The 16,920-nt window shown below is 37.1% G+C and overlaps 1 protein-coding gene across 1 annotated transcript; it reads left to right on the forward strand.

Moving 5' to 3' along the window:
* Window positions 1-7,672: 7,672 nt before the first annotated feature.
* Window positions 7,673-16,127, forward strand: LOC117902950 (inhibin beta chain). The gene is made up of 6 exons (XM_034814572.1): window positions 7,673-7,826; window positions 8,795-9,931; window positions 11,582-12,592; window positions 14,665-14,921; window positions 14,984-15,629; window positions 15,693-16,127. Exons 2-5 carry the CDS (start codon window positions 8,908-8,910, stop codon window positions 15,626-15,628), a joined length of 2,937 nt encoding a protein of 978 aa, XP_034670463.1. The 5' UTR covers window positions 7,673-7,826; window positions 8,795-8,907; the 3' UTR covers window position 15,629; window positions 15,693-16,127.
* The last annotated feature ends 793 nt before the right edge of the window (window positions 16,128-16,920 follow it).

The raw sequence follows: 16,920 nt of genomic DNA on the forward strand, positions 1-16,920 counted from the left end.
AACTAAGTTGTTGAATGACAATGGACGGCGGAAGCCGGGCTTAAACCACTCAAACTCAATGGGGATACTTTCTGTGTGTGTTTTTGTCGGCTTATGTACATACATACATATGTATATTTTGAGTCGCGCTCAAACGTGGTCTAAGACGGCTTTACGGTTGGTCGATTCCATTTCCACTCACCTGGGCTCCCAGCGTATTGCATGCTCGCTCGATCTGCAATATGATCAGCACAGAGAGAGAGAAACGATAGAAAGAGACTCCCGTTTTCTACTATGTATGCAAAGTGTTGGTGTATTAATGTAATTTTTTTTTACCAAAGCGCGCGTGGTTATACATACATATATAGATAAAGATAGAATAGATATACATACATATGCACATACATATATGGGCATACACACATTCATATGGATTTGCATACACGCATACACCCATAGTTAAATATATTTAAAATAATATACATATTTTCAAGCAATTCAGACCGAAATACAGGCAGGGAAGAAACGGGCCCTTTCTCTCTGTCTGTTTTTAAATTGTGTGTACTGATACTTATACATAAGTATGTATGCGAGTACGTGGCTTATTGGGCGATGCTCAAATAACAGGTAAGCAACAGTCATATTTGCAAGTGTATACATATGTATGTATATGTATGTACATACATATGTATTAATATATAAACTTTCTCGCCTCTTCACATGTATCAAGCGGAAGTAAAAGCATGTTGTTCACTAGATCAACCTACCCCCTTTTACCATTTTGAGTGTGGTGTGTCGTGTCTTGGCATCGAATGCCTGCACTCAACAGGTTAAGTTGATGAGAGTGTATATATGTATGTATGTACGTACATACAAATGAATGTAGTTAAAGATACTCGCATTTGTTTGTATGCAAGTGGTGAACATTTGTATTTACATACATACATAAGTCATCTTCGGTTCCAGTACAGTCGCGTATCCTGTTAATTGACAACTGCATAAGTGTTGCACACTATTACTTGGATTCCCTAAAGGAAATGTTCCAGTTAAGACTATATCCTTTTAAAATAGTATATATGTACATATGTACATATGTAGATGTAGAATACTAAATCGGACTCCTACGGTAACATTGGGGTCATTATGTACTCAGTACATACATGTATGTACATACATACATTCACCTGTAGCCAAAATAGCGCAGGTGCTTTGTACAGAGCCAACAAAATGAAAACGGCGCGTGCCAGGCAAATCGTCGACTACCGTTGGAAACCACAGTGGGGCGGAAGAGGGACTAGATTGAGCACTCAACCGTCTCTGATTCAAGCTCAGAGTTCTCTGGTACTGGGTTGGAACTTGTTTTAGGTGCATTAGATATACATTTTTTACATACATACATGTATGTATGTACATATATACAAACATATATGCACATATGTATGTATGTGTGTTCATATGAAAATGCATATAAAAAGATATATGTATGTACATTATGAAAAGATCTTGTAAGGATTTGCCTAAAGCCGTTCGAAGTCGAAGTTATCAGAAAAGGAGGAAACTGAACCATATGTTCTACTTGCGAGGTATATATTTAGGACAAGCTAAATCCATATGCATATGTACATACATACATACATACATACGTATTTTCCCACCTTCCCTTTAATTTTTCTAAGCGGTGAAAACTCCTTAACACAAACGGGGCCCGCGCTTTATTTACAGAACACCTGTTAGACAGCAGCAACCGTGGTGGTGGTGTGGTTGATCGAAAACCTACCCTATGATCAGCATTTCCTTTCCTCTTTTAGTGCACACTTGTACATACATTTATGTGTGTCTCTTTTCTTTATTTGTGGTTTTAGTTAGCTTGCGCGTAAAGACCAAACTTGGGGGCTCATATACATACTATGTATGTACATACATATATACATACATTCGTACTTACGGGGTTCAATGATCTACAAAATGCATGGAATTAGGTACATCAACGATAATACAAAAAAATATATACATACATACATACTATGTATATATTTATATGTATGCATGTATGTATATATTATGTACATATGTTTCTGTATGTTTCAATTTATTTACAACTTAAAACACTGTAATTGAATCACTATAATTAAAGAACAACCGAACACAATTGGAATCGCGTAGAGAAATGCTTCGATTAAGTATTATTAAGTATTCCGACACATGACAAAACTATGCTATAAAGAGGAAAAGAGGATCTAATCGAAATTTTGTTAGCATTTTTTTCATCGCCCCATTGACTCAACGGAAATTTTAGTTGCGAGAAACAATTTTGTTCTGAACATTTGGTCCGTATAAACTATTTACATCTGTATGTATGTATGTATGTACATTTGTAGCTCAGTTAAATTTGAAATCATATTACAAAGTAACAGTAAGTTGACATAGGAAATAAAAATTTTTGTCTTTTTGAAATAAACAGATTCAATTATCGAAGCGGGAGGACTGGTCATCGAACTGCACTGGTTACATTCCTAGAATGCTGAAACAGCTGGCTTGTTTTAATCCAGATACTTAACCAGTGGACAAAATAATGGGCAAATGTGTTCAAATTCATACATACGTACAATATAAGCGAATAGATGCGTGTTTATATATGCACATACATACGTACATACGTATGTACATTCTTCTGTACATCCATTCAAGGCACATACCTACATACATACATATGTATGTATGTACATAAGTATGTACGATATGTAAGTAGAATTTACCCATAGTGCTCGCTTACTCTTTATGTGTATGAACAATCAGTACTCATATGTTTTTGGTATGAAATTCGGTATTTCAATCGTGGCTCGTGGCTTTTCACGGTCTGCAAGCCAACCGAGACAATTTTTCTGCTGTTTCTTTTGGATTTTGTTGACTGTAGCTGTAGCTGCTGCCTTTGTTTTTTTCTGTTATGTTATATACTGAGTATTACTATTACTAAGCATTTTTGTTGCTAGTTTTATAGCCGGTACTTGATATAGTTTAGGGATATACATACATACATATGTATGTACATATGTACTAACTTTTCTTTCCAGAAGGAAGCGTTTCCGACACCGATAACTAGATAAAGCCTTGATAGAGCCTTTAGCTTTTCATTACCTGCATTGAAGTTTAATAATAAAAAGGAATGAAAGGCTAACTTCGGTGATCGAGTATTGTAATACCCTCTATCGTTAATACTATGTCAGTAATATGTTTACCCTTGAAGAGATTACAGGTACAAACGCATCAAACAGTTTGTATGCCTTGAACATTAAAAACAATTTCACCCCCACGATGACGTTTGAGACATCGGAATCGACTATCATACTAGACACAAGATTTTTGAGCCATTTTTGGTCAGCTCGGACCAATCAAACACCTATGGGCAGTCTTGCGCGGGGCGGGGTCGATACAGATGTGAAGCATGTATAGAAAAGAGTGGGTAAAGGAGATAATGTAAATTTTTCATTTTAGTGTAAATCAATTTTCCTTGTGCGTATGATAAAAATACTTCCACACATGTACAAATATGTGTATATACATACAAATGTACATCTTTATGTATTTATAGAAAGGCAAGCAACGAACCGTAATTCCTAAAACCACTAACACAATCAAGCCCAAACTGCCAGAACGAACACTATGGTGTAGAGGAGGTATACAGTAGGCAATTATTTTTTTCGTACACTCTCATCACCCTAGTTTGAACACAGTTTCAATTTGGTCATAGTTCGATATCTAACTTGATCCAGACAAAAAAAAAATGACTAAAAATTAATCATTTTTGAATCAAATCTGCTCATTTAAAACTGCAACCAGCTTAAAATTGCACTACGATTAGCAAATTTAAGTTCCATGAAGCCTGTATGGAATAATTTTTAAAGCAGGATACGGAAGCCAAAAAAGTAATTGAGGGAATTCTCGGTACCTGCATGGCTTGTGCAGAGGGTCAATATGAATGCATGGTGCACCTATACCTTGGGGGAGAGATTTTTTCTAGGGCTTTTAGGCATCGTAAAGACTAAAATCTTTTTCTATGAACGCATTGTAAACACATATGTTGATCTTTGATATAAAATTAACTGTTTCTGTTTACGTTGGCCGTACGGCAAATTAAAGGTGTTAAAATTAAACATGATGAGGGTGTACGAATAATATGTGAGCCCACTGTAGGTATAGTGCCAGGCGGCCCAGTGGGTACGAATTGTGGAAAAGGGGAAAATTTACTGACATTCCAAAAACTGATATTTAGAAAAGTTGTGAGCTTGTTTTGATTTTTGTCTTGACCCACCAACAAAGAGGTCTATCCCAAATATGCTGTATTACTAAATACTTCTCGTCTGTTAAAAACATAACCCAAGCGAAATCTAAGTTTTTCGACCGTATCCATTTATCAGGTATTGTTTCTGACTTGAGCAGAGGTTAGATGACAGCTCACCAGAGAGTCGAGTTGAACATCAATACTCCCGATAGTCAACGAGAAGGGACGTGTGAGACGCTTCTTACGCGTCACAACTTTTATACACGGCACATCTGTACCTTAGCGGTTATTTGTCAAATTTTTCATTTTTTCACCATCTATCATCTACATCTACAACTTCTTACGCCAGCACGCTATTTTAGCTCGCGCCCCTTTCCTAGAGCCACACACTGCAGAGTCACGGCAGAGGAACGGCAGAGGCAGAGGCCGCACATTGCGCGAAGCAGTGTGTGAATGAGAGAATGTGCAAAAAACAAATATAAGCTGCGGGACGGGGTGCGTTTAGCCACTGCAAATTAATTTCTTCATTGTGGCTATAATAATGATCCAATCGGATCCCAATTTGGTGATTTGATAGATATGCTCATTCCCTACGGAATGGCGTTTTCTTGTATCTTAGTTTTCTTTTATCTTCAAAATTGTAGCTTTGTGAGGTTTTCGCCCTTTTGCGGGGGGCGGAAGGGGGCGGGGTATCAATTTTAGAGAGGCGGCGGGGGCGGGGTATTTTTGAAATACACTTGTATCAGTGTGAGCATACAGAAGTCTGGATGCAAAATTTGGTGACACTAGCTTTTATGGTCTCTGAGTACTAGGCGCTCATCAGGACGGACAGACGGACAGACAGACATGGCTCAATCGACTCGGCTATTGATGCTGATCAAGATTATGTGTATATACACTTTATGGGGTCGGAAACGTTTCCTTCTCTGCGTTACATACATCCACTTTGTGCACAAATACAATATACCCTATTTACTCTTCGAGTACCGGGTATAAAAAGAAGCGCCTAGATCTCGTAAACTATAAGAGGTAGTGCAACAAGATTTCGTATCCAGAGAGCCAGAGCGTAATTTACATACCCTAGAGAAAAAAGTCCTGCAATTCTTATATTTGCGCGTAGATTCAAAATTTTTTATTTCAATACTCCATTTTTGTCTGCGATAATCTGCTTGAAAGATTCAAGGGTGGGTCGATTTCATTAAGTTGTATACACTTTTTACAGAGTGTCTGCAATTGTTTTATCCCTTCAAACTAATAGGATTTGTCGAAGGACTCAAATTCGTCATTTGTTTGTGATAACTTCATCTTTTAAATCAAATTCCTTTCCGTTGTGCTATTTCCTTTAGTTGGAAATAGAGAATAAGTCGGGGTGATGGAGCTATATCACGGAATTTTCCGATAGAAACTGCACATGTCTTTGTTTTCGGATGTGTAATTCAAAAAGTCATTGTTTCATGGACAAGCCGTCACATCTTCGAAAACTTGTTAAAAGTTTGAGATACAAGTTAGCACAGAAAATTTTCGGATTTTCCGCGTTTGCACACGTTTGAACTTCGCGCCTACCCCTCAGAGATGAGAAACTACTCGAGCGACGCCACATCTCTAAAATTGATCGGAAACGTTCCTTTCAAAATTGACAGCTGTCAAAAGTGAATCATATCGATTTTAATGATATTTATTTGAAATAGCTCTAGTTTCGAACGCGCGGCAGTTGTACATCATCATTACCTAAGAGTGTGCAAGTGAGGAGAACGAGCCACAAATACCTAAAGCTGGACATGAATTTCGTCTTTCTAGCTATAATAAGGATTCAATCTAATCTTAATTTGGGGACCTGATAGATATGGACATTCTCTACGGATTCAGTCTGATATCACATGATTCTTTACCCATTTGATAACTCTTGCTCTTATAGTCTTGTAGAAACAGGCGACTCAAATTCGTCATTTGTTTGTGATAACTTCATCTTTGAAATCAAATTCCTTTCCGTTGTGCTATTTCCTTTAGTTGGAAATAGAAAATAAGTCGGGGTGATGGAGCTATATCACGGAATTTTCCGATAGAAACTGCACATGTCTTTGTTTTCGGATGTGTAATTCAAAAAGTCATTGTTTCATGGACAAGCCGTCACATCTTCGAAAACTTGTTAAAAGTTTGAGATACAAGTTAGCACAGAAAATTTTCGGATTTTCCGCGTTTGCACACGTTTGAACTTCGCGCCTACCCCTCAGAGATGAGAAACTACTCGAGCGACGCCACATCTCTAAAATTGATCGGAAACGTTCCTTTCAAAATTGACAGCTGTCAAAAGTGAATCATATCGATTTTAATATTTATTTGAAATAGCTCTAGTTTCGAACGCGCGGCAGTTGTACATCATCATTACCTAAGAGTGTGCAAGTGAGGAGAACGAGCCACAAATACCTAAAGCTGGACATGAATTTCGTCTTTCTAGCTAAGGATTCAATCTAATCTTAATTTGGGGACCTGATAGATATGGACATTCTCTACGGATTCAGTCTGATATCACATGATTCTTTACCCATTTGATAACTCTTGCTCTTATAGTCTTGTAGAAACAGGCGTCCAGCAAGTCGGACAGACGGACAGACGGCCAGACGGCCAGACGATCAGACGATCAGACATGTGCATATATACTTTGTAGGGTCGGAAATGTTTCCTTATGTGCGTTGCGAAAATTGCTCCGACCACAAATATAATATACCCTATCAATATATATTCCTTGAAATATTTAGGTAAGACCAACGTCTGATTGAATTAGAATTCAAAATTATATCAAATGTTAATGTTAAGTGTCCATGTTAATTCTATTTAAAGATAGCGGGGATTTTTAGAGTTCGTTTAGGTCCTGCATCAGCTGAAAGTCGACTTCTTTGCATATAATTGTATAAAGTTGAAATAATACTCTTGACTGGACTCATTTGTGAATATGTACATACGTAACAGGCGAATTTGCGATTAAATATGAACATATAAATATGTACACATAAGAGTTTAGAAAACAGTGAGTTGAAAAGGATTGTGTTTTTAAATTTTAGTAATTTAATAAATAAATAAATAAATCATGAATCATGAATTAAGAAACTAAGGTATAATACAATAATGTTATTGGGCAATAGGTTTCCGTTTCTCAGAAATTCACAGGCATGGCATAAACAGTGATTTTTTACATTAACGGCCGCTTATAACCTTTGGAAACGTTTCTACAGTGACAAGTTAGTCTATGATTTCAGATTATTATTAAGTCTCTTAAATATCGAATATATGTATATCGAGTATTCGAATTGACACTCTGACAAAAGCTCGCAGTCATGAAACGTTCATTGTCATATACCCCGCAAAGTATGCAATGTCATTTAGTCGCAATAAAGTCGCGTGAAATGTTACTTGTACGCAAGAATATTAATTTCAATTTCTTTGCTCTCTTACTTTTTCTCTACTAAATAATAAATATAAATATTTGTGATCGTAGGATATGAGTAAAAACTAAAACTGGAATTGTATTACAGTGTGTGTGGCTATGGCTTTTCCACAAACCCCAATAAAGGTGCAAGCTGATAATTTTAAAAAATTTAATAAGCATTAATATTTCTCTGTGCTCGACTTGAATGAAAATAAATGCAATTAAATTTCGTAGCTACGTAACGATTCCTTGCCGTCGCCGATGTATTTTTTACTTACTCTTTCCGCTGACACTTATACTGGCGTCGCCAATGTGTCTGGGGCTTCAAAAGCTCTTTATTGTGTCTGGGTGATTGTCTGCGAGCGCTGTCTGTCTGCTTGAGCTTCCATGAGACACGTAATAAAAGGATAAATAATGCAAGGAAGGAGACTGTCTGCTTCGGGAATAAAGCTGTTCAATTTGAGAGTATACGTATTGAATTTAAATATGTTTACTATGGGCGGGAAAATACACATGTACATATGTATGTATGCATGAATGTATAGATTAATAAAATAATATGATGTAGTGGAAACATTTCTGAATACGCAGTTTAGATTCTGATAAAAAACGAACCTAAAATGTTGATATAGTGTCCAACATATCATGTCCCTCTGATCTTTTAATGGATAATTAATGAATGATAAAGTTGATAGAACCGCAAAACTGTTTCAGTAGTCGGCTCTATTAATTAATAAGGGGTTTGCCTATCGTAAATTTTTCTGAAAATATGAGAAACAAAGATTTATAAGTTGTTTGAGTGTCTTCAAAACCTGTTTTTGCAGCGATCTTTTAAACCTACTTATGTGCATACATACATACATACATATGTATGTACATAAATATGTCTGTACTTACATACAAATATTCCAAATATTTATGTATAGTTTTGTAAATGAGCTCAAATAAAAGCACACTGACAGGCGCGCATGGAATGGCATCACATTGCATACTGCAGGGGCATAAAAAAAGTAGATTCCTACATACATATATACATACATATGTACATAAACATACATACATACATACATACATTTATATTATTATTATTTTTATTTTATTATTTTCTTCAGACCCAGAATGGAAATTCTTTTCGATGGAATGGTAGATGTTTACCAGAAACATAAAAGTATCGATGGTTATAAACTAATATAAGGGAAACCGCTCCATAAGTAACCAAACTAAAATGAGGTTTGTCCTTGAGCCACAGCATTCGCAGTCAGGGCGATTAATAAATATCAACAGATGCTTCTACAATTGCCCATGCCTTTGCTGCCGCCAGGGATGCTGTGTCATTGTTGTAGGCTGCTGTTGCTGCTGCGTCAACATCAACAACTCCTGCAACAAATGCAGCTCGAGGACCAGCTACTGTTCACCGCCACTAGCGCGTAAAAAAGCTTGTGGTCCTGGTGGTTTGGTCGTATCCATTGTAGTGGGTACAATTATTGCGCTCGCTCGTTGGACTACGGCTATAGCAACACTTATATCAAGCTGCGTGTTACTAGAGCTCTGCGGAAGTGGAAGCTGTGCAAACAACAAGCCCGTTCCGGTTCCCGTTACAGTTCCTACTGCAGCCAGCGCCACTACCAGCAGCAACACGGATGCCAAGCTTAAGTCCCTATATGGCCATAGTTCATACGATATCACTAATGATCAGCAACTGAAATCGAAGAACCTTTGCAAAATGTTTTGCAATAGTCGCAATCGCAAGCGACAGCGAAGAAGGCGACGACGACGTAGGCGGCGTAGTAGGCACAGCCATAACGGTAGAAGAACGAGTAGCAATAAACAGCAGCAGCAACAACAACACCAAACGCAACAGCATGAAATTATATTCCGGCAAAGACTTACTCATAGCCTTAGCGCTGAGACATGCGCTTCCATAGATGCATTAAAAGCGATTAACGCAACTGTATCAAAATCGAATCGTCTACGAAGCACGCCAGCAAGAAACGTTCGAGTATCCTCTTTAAAGGCTATTATTTCGTCGTGGCCATCGGCGAACAGCAGCACAATTCGTCACTGTTCCAAGATTAAACGTAATCGAGCCAATCTCATCTGGCTGCTCATTGGACTTGTCTGGTTTGAGGTAAAACTAATTAACTGCAATGCTATCGGAAGCAGCAGTAGCTATGTCTCAAATTTTGTGACTCATAAGGGATGCACCATATGTCATGAGGAAAGCAAAGCCAATTTCTACAGCGATAAAGGTAGGTATCTGACCCTAAAAATGCGTTTTTATTGAAATTTCCACTTTATCGTTTCCATTGATATCTACCACTGAAACGAAACTTAAAGTATGGGGATTTAATTAGGAAAAGGCGAAAAAATGCCATAGACAAAACAAAACAAAAAATTAAAAAATTGTAATGCCCCAAATCTTCTATTGAACGTTTGTGTGGTTCCTTGAGGGAAAAAAGTTCGATTTTGTCGAGAAGTGTTATTAGTGTAATGGAACAAATAGGCAATAAGACATAAGACGTCTCACAGACGGTCATTTGAAATAAACTTACGTAACTTTTGATTCAAAACCAAAACGCTTGCTTAAAGTTGTACTAAAAAATTCGAATAAAATATTACCACTCGGATATTGACGTAATTTGTTGTAAGGTTTTGTCGTTATATCTGAAAAGTTTAACTAATTTAAGTCTCTTTTGCAATCCTTTAAATTATTTCTCTCCATTAAACTCTTATACATACCTACATAGATTACACCAATACTTACTTTTAAGAATATGTAGTAAGAAACATAAACTGCTAACTAGATTTTACTCTAGAACCAGTATTATAATATTTTTGCAGATAAATTGTTAATGGCAGTTACAAGTCACCTAATTATATCCGGTACTCGAAGAGTACATACAATACAATATACCCGTATTTGTGCGGAATAACGGTTGTATGCAACGCACAGAAGGAAACGTTTCCGACCCCATAAAGTGAATATATTCTTGATCAGCATCAATAGCCGAGTCGATTGAGCCATGTCTGTCTGTCCGTCCGTCCGTCTTTCCTTCCTGATGAGCGTCTAGTACTCAGAGACCATAAAAGCTAGAGTCCCCAAATATTGCATCCAGACTTCTGTATGCTCGCACTGTTACAAGTGTATTTCAAAAACGAGCCCCGCCCCCGCAAATGGGCGAAAACCTCCTAAAGCTACAATTTTGAAGATAAAAGTGGCTAAAGTCACCTCGTCCCGCAGCTTTTATTTGTTTTTTGCACATTCTCTTATTCTATGCAGTGCGTCAAGGAGAGGAGGTGAGCTAAAGGAGCGTGTTAGCGTGAGAAGTGTTGTAGATGTAGATGACAGATGAATAAAAAATTTAAAATTTTATAAAAACCGCTAGGGTACAGATGTTGAACTGAGTACCGGGTACAAAAGTTGCGACGCGTAAAAAGCGCCTCACACGTCCCTTCTCGTTTTATTTTTCTTTTTATTTTTTATAAAAAATTGTATTTAGAAAGTCAAAATTGTCTTACGACGACATGTTCTTTGACAGATATACATATTTGTACATACATACATATGTACATGTATGAAAAGTGATCAGTATGATCCGATTGGGAACACTCGATACTTAGATTACGTTTATGTATGAAACGGCCTGTTTCTGCGATTGGTCTACGCAAACCATTTTGGCGATGAGGTCCGAACCTTATGTAGGTCCAAACCGTGCAGCTGTGAGCTGAAATTTAACGATCGCCTGCACGTAGCTAGCCTAGCCTACCCCTTGTTAGCTGTTTGAGTATCGACATATTGACTTGAAATATTGTTTATATCATACACCCCATTCAGTACTCATAAAACAAAAAAACTTTTGTAACTTACATAACACTTTACAATTATCACATTTACACAGATAATCCACACACAGACTACAACAGCTACAACAAGTACAATAACAACAATTATTTCTACAAAAAAACTAATCGCCCCCATAACAATATTGCACCAAGCGACAGGGTTCGCTTAGAGTCAATAAAACGGCAAATTTTGACGAAGCTTGGCCTTACCCATAAGCCAAACGTATCGCACCCTTTACCCAAGCAATTTATTTGGGAAACAATTTATCGGGCGGACGGTGGAAGGATGGTTTCTAACGATGCATTTGACAGCAGCAGTAGCGATTTCGGTCAGCGTTCACGATTGCAGGAACTATCCCCATCCGAAATAAATAGGTTCAATGAACGAGACGGGACGGTTTTTGCCACTAGTGATCCAGATCCTCATCAGGATCGATATCGCTCTCCGGTTGCAAATAATTTTAACATCAGTAGAAGCCCTAAATATGAAAAATTCATGAGAGATCGAACAGCGATCCGAGCCATTCAAAAGAATCACGAAGACGATGTGAAAAGTATAACCTTTAAAAATTGGCCAGATATACGCCAGTTTAAAATGAACTCTCGCAGTGGTTATATGTCTACACACCAGCCAAAGAATATCCATACCACTACCATTGCCACTAAACAGCGGAGAAATGGCCATGGCAGTGACAGCAGGAATAGCAATGGAGTCGGTGACAGAAAAGGCACTTCGAATGCTTTCAGCAAATCTACATATCTGATAGATATAAATCGTAGTAGTGATAGTAGGGCCAATACTGGCATGAACGGCGGGATCAAACCAAATGATCATGTTTATTTTAACGATTACAGTGTTCAGGTCCATGACAAAAGCCAGTATGAGTCCCTCCATGGAAGCAGCTACAGAAATGGACAGCATCCAATAAACATCGACTTTTCCAGCGGTAATAGCGAGGATGAAAAACATAAGCGGAACGATGACTCGGTCATGTCAGACCAGGAAAACTTTGATCGTGAAGACTTCTTTGGGAACACTCAGGAAATAATTACGTTTGCTGAAGAAGGTAAGTGAACAGAAAATTTCTAACGGGCTTGTACTCGAGAAAACGAGTCACTTTTTCTCCTCCAAAAGCTCACCAATCGTGAAACCTTTCACAGCTGTGTCTACAATTAGTCTACAATCTACACCAATAGCTGGTCTTGTCAGCAAAATTTCATTTTATCATTCATTACACTGTCCGACATTCATTTTGTATGTTGTATCTATTCTTAACAAAATAATCTACTACTAAAGGTAACATTTAATTATTAATTCAACCTAATTTTATATTGAACCAAATATGCTTGTTCTGACATTTTTGAATTTAACGTGTGGCAATGTTTGCTAGCTGATAAAATATGGTTGCTCTAATAAAAAAAATTCGTACCTTCAGCATTCTTTGAAACATTTTAATGATTAGTAGCTAATTTTGGTCAGAATGGATGCCATTAACAAGCTCACGTCTAAGATAATGACCATGCCATCCAAAAAAATATTTTAAAACAATTGTCAGCGTTGAAGAGACGTTAACGTTAATAGAAAGACATCAATATTGAGTTGGCATATATTCAAGTGAATATATCCATTCTATTACCACGAACCAAAAATCCTGTAGCAGGTTTGGTAAATAAATATAAAAGCGAGAACAGTCACCGAATCGCGGTTTTATGATTTCTTCAGAAGATCTAGGAGGTATATTGCTAATTCTAAGTATGAGGAATTAAGCTACTCCTCGAGGCCTACAACCTAATGTCTCGGGCAAAGTACATTCAAAAAGTTCCCATTTGTCATTTATTTATTATATTGGGCAGCCTCTAGCTAGCTACATATATATGTATGTATATGAGCCCCTTCTTAAAACTCTAAGTAACATACTTATTCATAGACCCTATAACCGTCGCCAACATTATGCGAAAACATACTGGCATATGTGTACATACATATGCTTATATGTATGTATGTATGTATGTATGTTTCTTTCATGGGAAGTACATACGCATATGTGTGTATGTTTGTATGTATTGGAAGTACATACGCATAAATACATATACATATGTATACTCTGTCCCCATGCTCATTTCAATGTAATATCAAATGTCAGTTTGTCGCCTCTTATGTAAGAACGTCTGCATACTGACTAACACCGTGACAACCCTTAAAACACTTACGCCGTCTAAGTACTTAGTTATTGCAGGCAGAGACAGTGTCTGTTGTATGATGTTTGGTGAAGTACTTTTACAATTGTTTTAAGAAGTGAAAGGAAAACCATTCCATCAGACAATTAGGCTTCATAAAATTTTGCGAGAAAGTAGAAAATGATGGTATATATGTACATATTTACATATGTATGTACATATGTACATGTGTTCATATACTTATTGGGCGCTTAAATGGAAAAATTATACAAAGATATAAGTTATTAATAAGGTAATATAATTTATTTGTTAAAAAGCTCACCCGGTATACCCGGTACTCGAAGAGTAATTAGGGTATAATGTATTTGTGCACAAAATTTGATGTACATATGTAACACACAGAAGGAAACGTTTCCGACCCCATAAAGTATATATTCTTGATCAACGTCAATAGCCGAGTCGATATAGCCATGTCTGTCTGTCCGTCTGCCCATCCGTCCGTCCGTCTTGATTGTCGGCTAGTTCTCAGAGACCATAAGAGCTAGAGCCACCGAATTTTGCCTCCAGACTGCTGTATGCTCACACTGATACACGTGTATTTCCCCTTCCGCCCCCATAAAACGTAAAAATCTCCGCAGCCAAAATTTTGAAGATAAAAGAAAACTTCCGTAGAGGGACTATGTATATCTATCAGATCACCGAATGGGGATCAGATTTTATTATTATTATAGCCAGAATGAAGAAATTAATTTGCAGTGGCTAAACCCACCCCGTCCAAAGAGCGTCTTGGCGTGAGAAGTTAGGTAGATGTAGATAACAGATGTAGAAAAAATGTAAAATGTCAAATGAAAAATTTAAAAAAGAAAAACAATAAGGTACAGATATACTGACTGAGTACCGGGTATAAAAGTTGGGACGCCTAAGAAGCCTCTCACACGTTCCTTCTCGTTTTATTTTTTAGGAACGCAATATAGACAATATCGAATATTGGAATTTTCTCCACAAAAAGAGCGTGTCCCTAGCCAGAAACTATACATACGCAGTGCTCAGATACACATACGCATCGATAAGCCACCCAGTTACTGGGATGCAAAATCTGAGCAAGATTTACATATTGAACATTTGGCAAATACTAAACGGAAGTGGCAAGCAAGCTCACACCATAGAATCAAAATCTGGGTGTTTCAACTGACAGCAGGAATTAATATTACTGAGAAAGTAAGTTTAAAATACACTATAAATATGCACATCAGATACAACACAACACTTACCAATTTCAGGGAATCGACCAGGCGTTCCTGTTCCGTGCATCGTTTAATGTTGACACCAAGCGCCTGGGATGGCAGAAATTCGATCTTACTGAGACCATCCGCAAATGGTATAGCCAAAACAGAGAAGAGAATCTACGACTTTTAATTGACTGTACCGGCTGCGGGCGCCGATACTCACTTCAATTATTTCGAATTTCGATGCCAAGTTCTAACTCTAAAATTGATAATTCAGCCCATATAAATCCTAATCCAAATCGACCATTTCTCGTGCTTCATACTGAATCAACCAGGAACCGACGCGTAAGGAGACGAGCAGTGGATTGTGGGGGTGCTTTAAGTGGTCAGTGCTGCAAAGAGTCATTCTATGTATCCTTTAAGGCACTGGGCTGGGATGACTGGATCATAGCGCCAAGAGGATACTTTGCAAATTATTGCAGAGGTGATTGTACGGGACCGTTTAGGACACCCGATACCTTTCAGACATTTCATGCCCATTTTATAGAAGAGTATCGAAAAATGGGACTACTAAATGGCATGCGACCCTGTTGCGCCCCTGTCAAGTTCTCCAGCATGTCGTTAATATATTATGGAGATGATGGTATTATCAAACGTGATTTACCGAAAATGGTCGTCGATGAATGTGGCTGCCCATAACGTAAGTACCTATACAATACTGCTATTTACAAACGTTAAATGGATAACATCTTCTTGTACATAGCTTGCAACGATATTTGCCTTCAATTACTCGATTTTCCGTCCGGTAAATTTTGGAGCTTTCTGTCGAATTTTATGGCAATTAATAAAATCATGTGTGCTCCTATATTATATTCTTAAATCAGAACAATCGTATTGTTATTCAAATAGATTAGACTCAATTGAATTGTATTGTAAGTTAGAATAATGATGACAATATATGTATGTATTATGTATATATTTAATATCTTATTCGAAATTACAAAAGTGCCTAAATTAACAACAAACAAAATAACTAGAAGTGCATGCAAATTTATATTCAAAGAATTTACTGAGTTTGGTGAAAACGCTATCTTGGCACTGAGAAGTTTACTCTTATATCTATAACACATTGGAGTCTTAATAGAATACTGACAAAAAATACTATTAAACAGCATACACAATAAATTAACACAAACAAATAGCCGGATTTTTTTAACGTCTACATAGAGTCTACAAATGACACTCTTTTACCTATCCTTATCTATAAATGGCAGCAATTTGCCCACTATGCGTTGCACTTTTCCTTTCATTTTTAATGTTGAACATAATTACTCATTTCTTGCCGCAGTATTATAAACTTTTTATCTTGCTCCGTAGATTATCTTGAATGTACAAATGGTATTTAAGAAGAATTTGGATCCTAGATCTGTGCCGGTGACCGTTAAATACTTAGTTCGGGTGGTGTTTCAAATTTAGGCATTTTGTTTTTTCCTGATACCCATCATACTTAGTGCTGTAAGTACTTTTCTTTGTAGGTGTTATTTACATATGTATATACCGTCGCTGTTGTCTTCGTTCCAGTTTTCTATGATGATTTTATTTACTTCATATTTACTTCACTAACTATTTCCTTAGGGCATATTTTTCCATTCGCCAAAGCATCCTGCATCCTGTATCTTGCATATTTCCGCCGCGAAGTCAAACAGAACGGAAAAAAATTTGTATAATCATCGGTTTTCTTGGCGTATAATTTAAATGTCAAGTTTTTGTAATACAATGGCTTCATGGCATATCTCAGGTGTTTTCTCAGAAAAATATTATTTGTGATCTTTAATATAATTTAAATTAACTTATCATACATATGTATATGATTATTTTACTAAATTTCGTTAGTGCAGTTTATTACGAAAAAACAAGGTGGAATGTTGTGAGACGCATCGTACGCGTCACAACTTCTATACCCGGTACCAAGTAAGTTTATAGATTCATAT

Source organism: Drosophila subobscura, chromosome dot, assembly GCF_008121235.1.
Source record: "Drosophila subobscura isolate 14011-0131.10 chromosome dot, UCBerk_Dsub_1.0, whole genome shotgun sequence".
Taxonomy (NCBI): domain Eukaryota; kingdom Metazoa; phylum Arthropoda; class Insecta; order Diptera; family Drosophilidae; genus Drosophila; species Drosophila subobscura.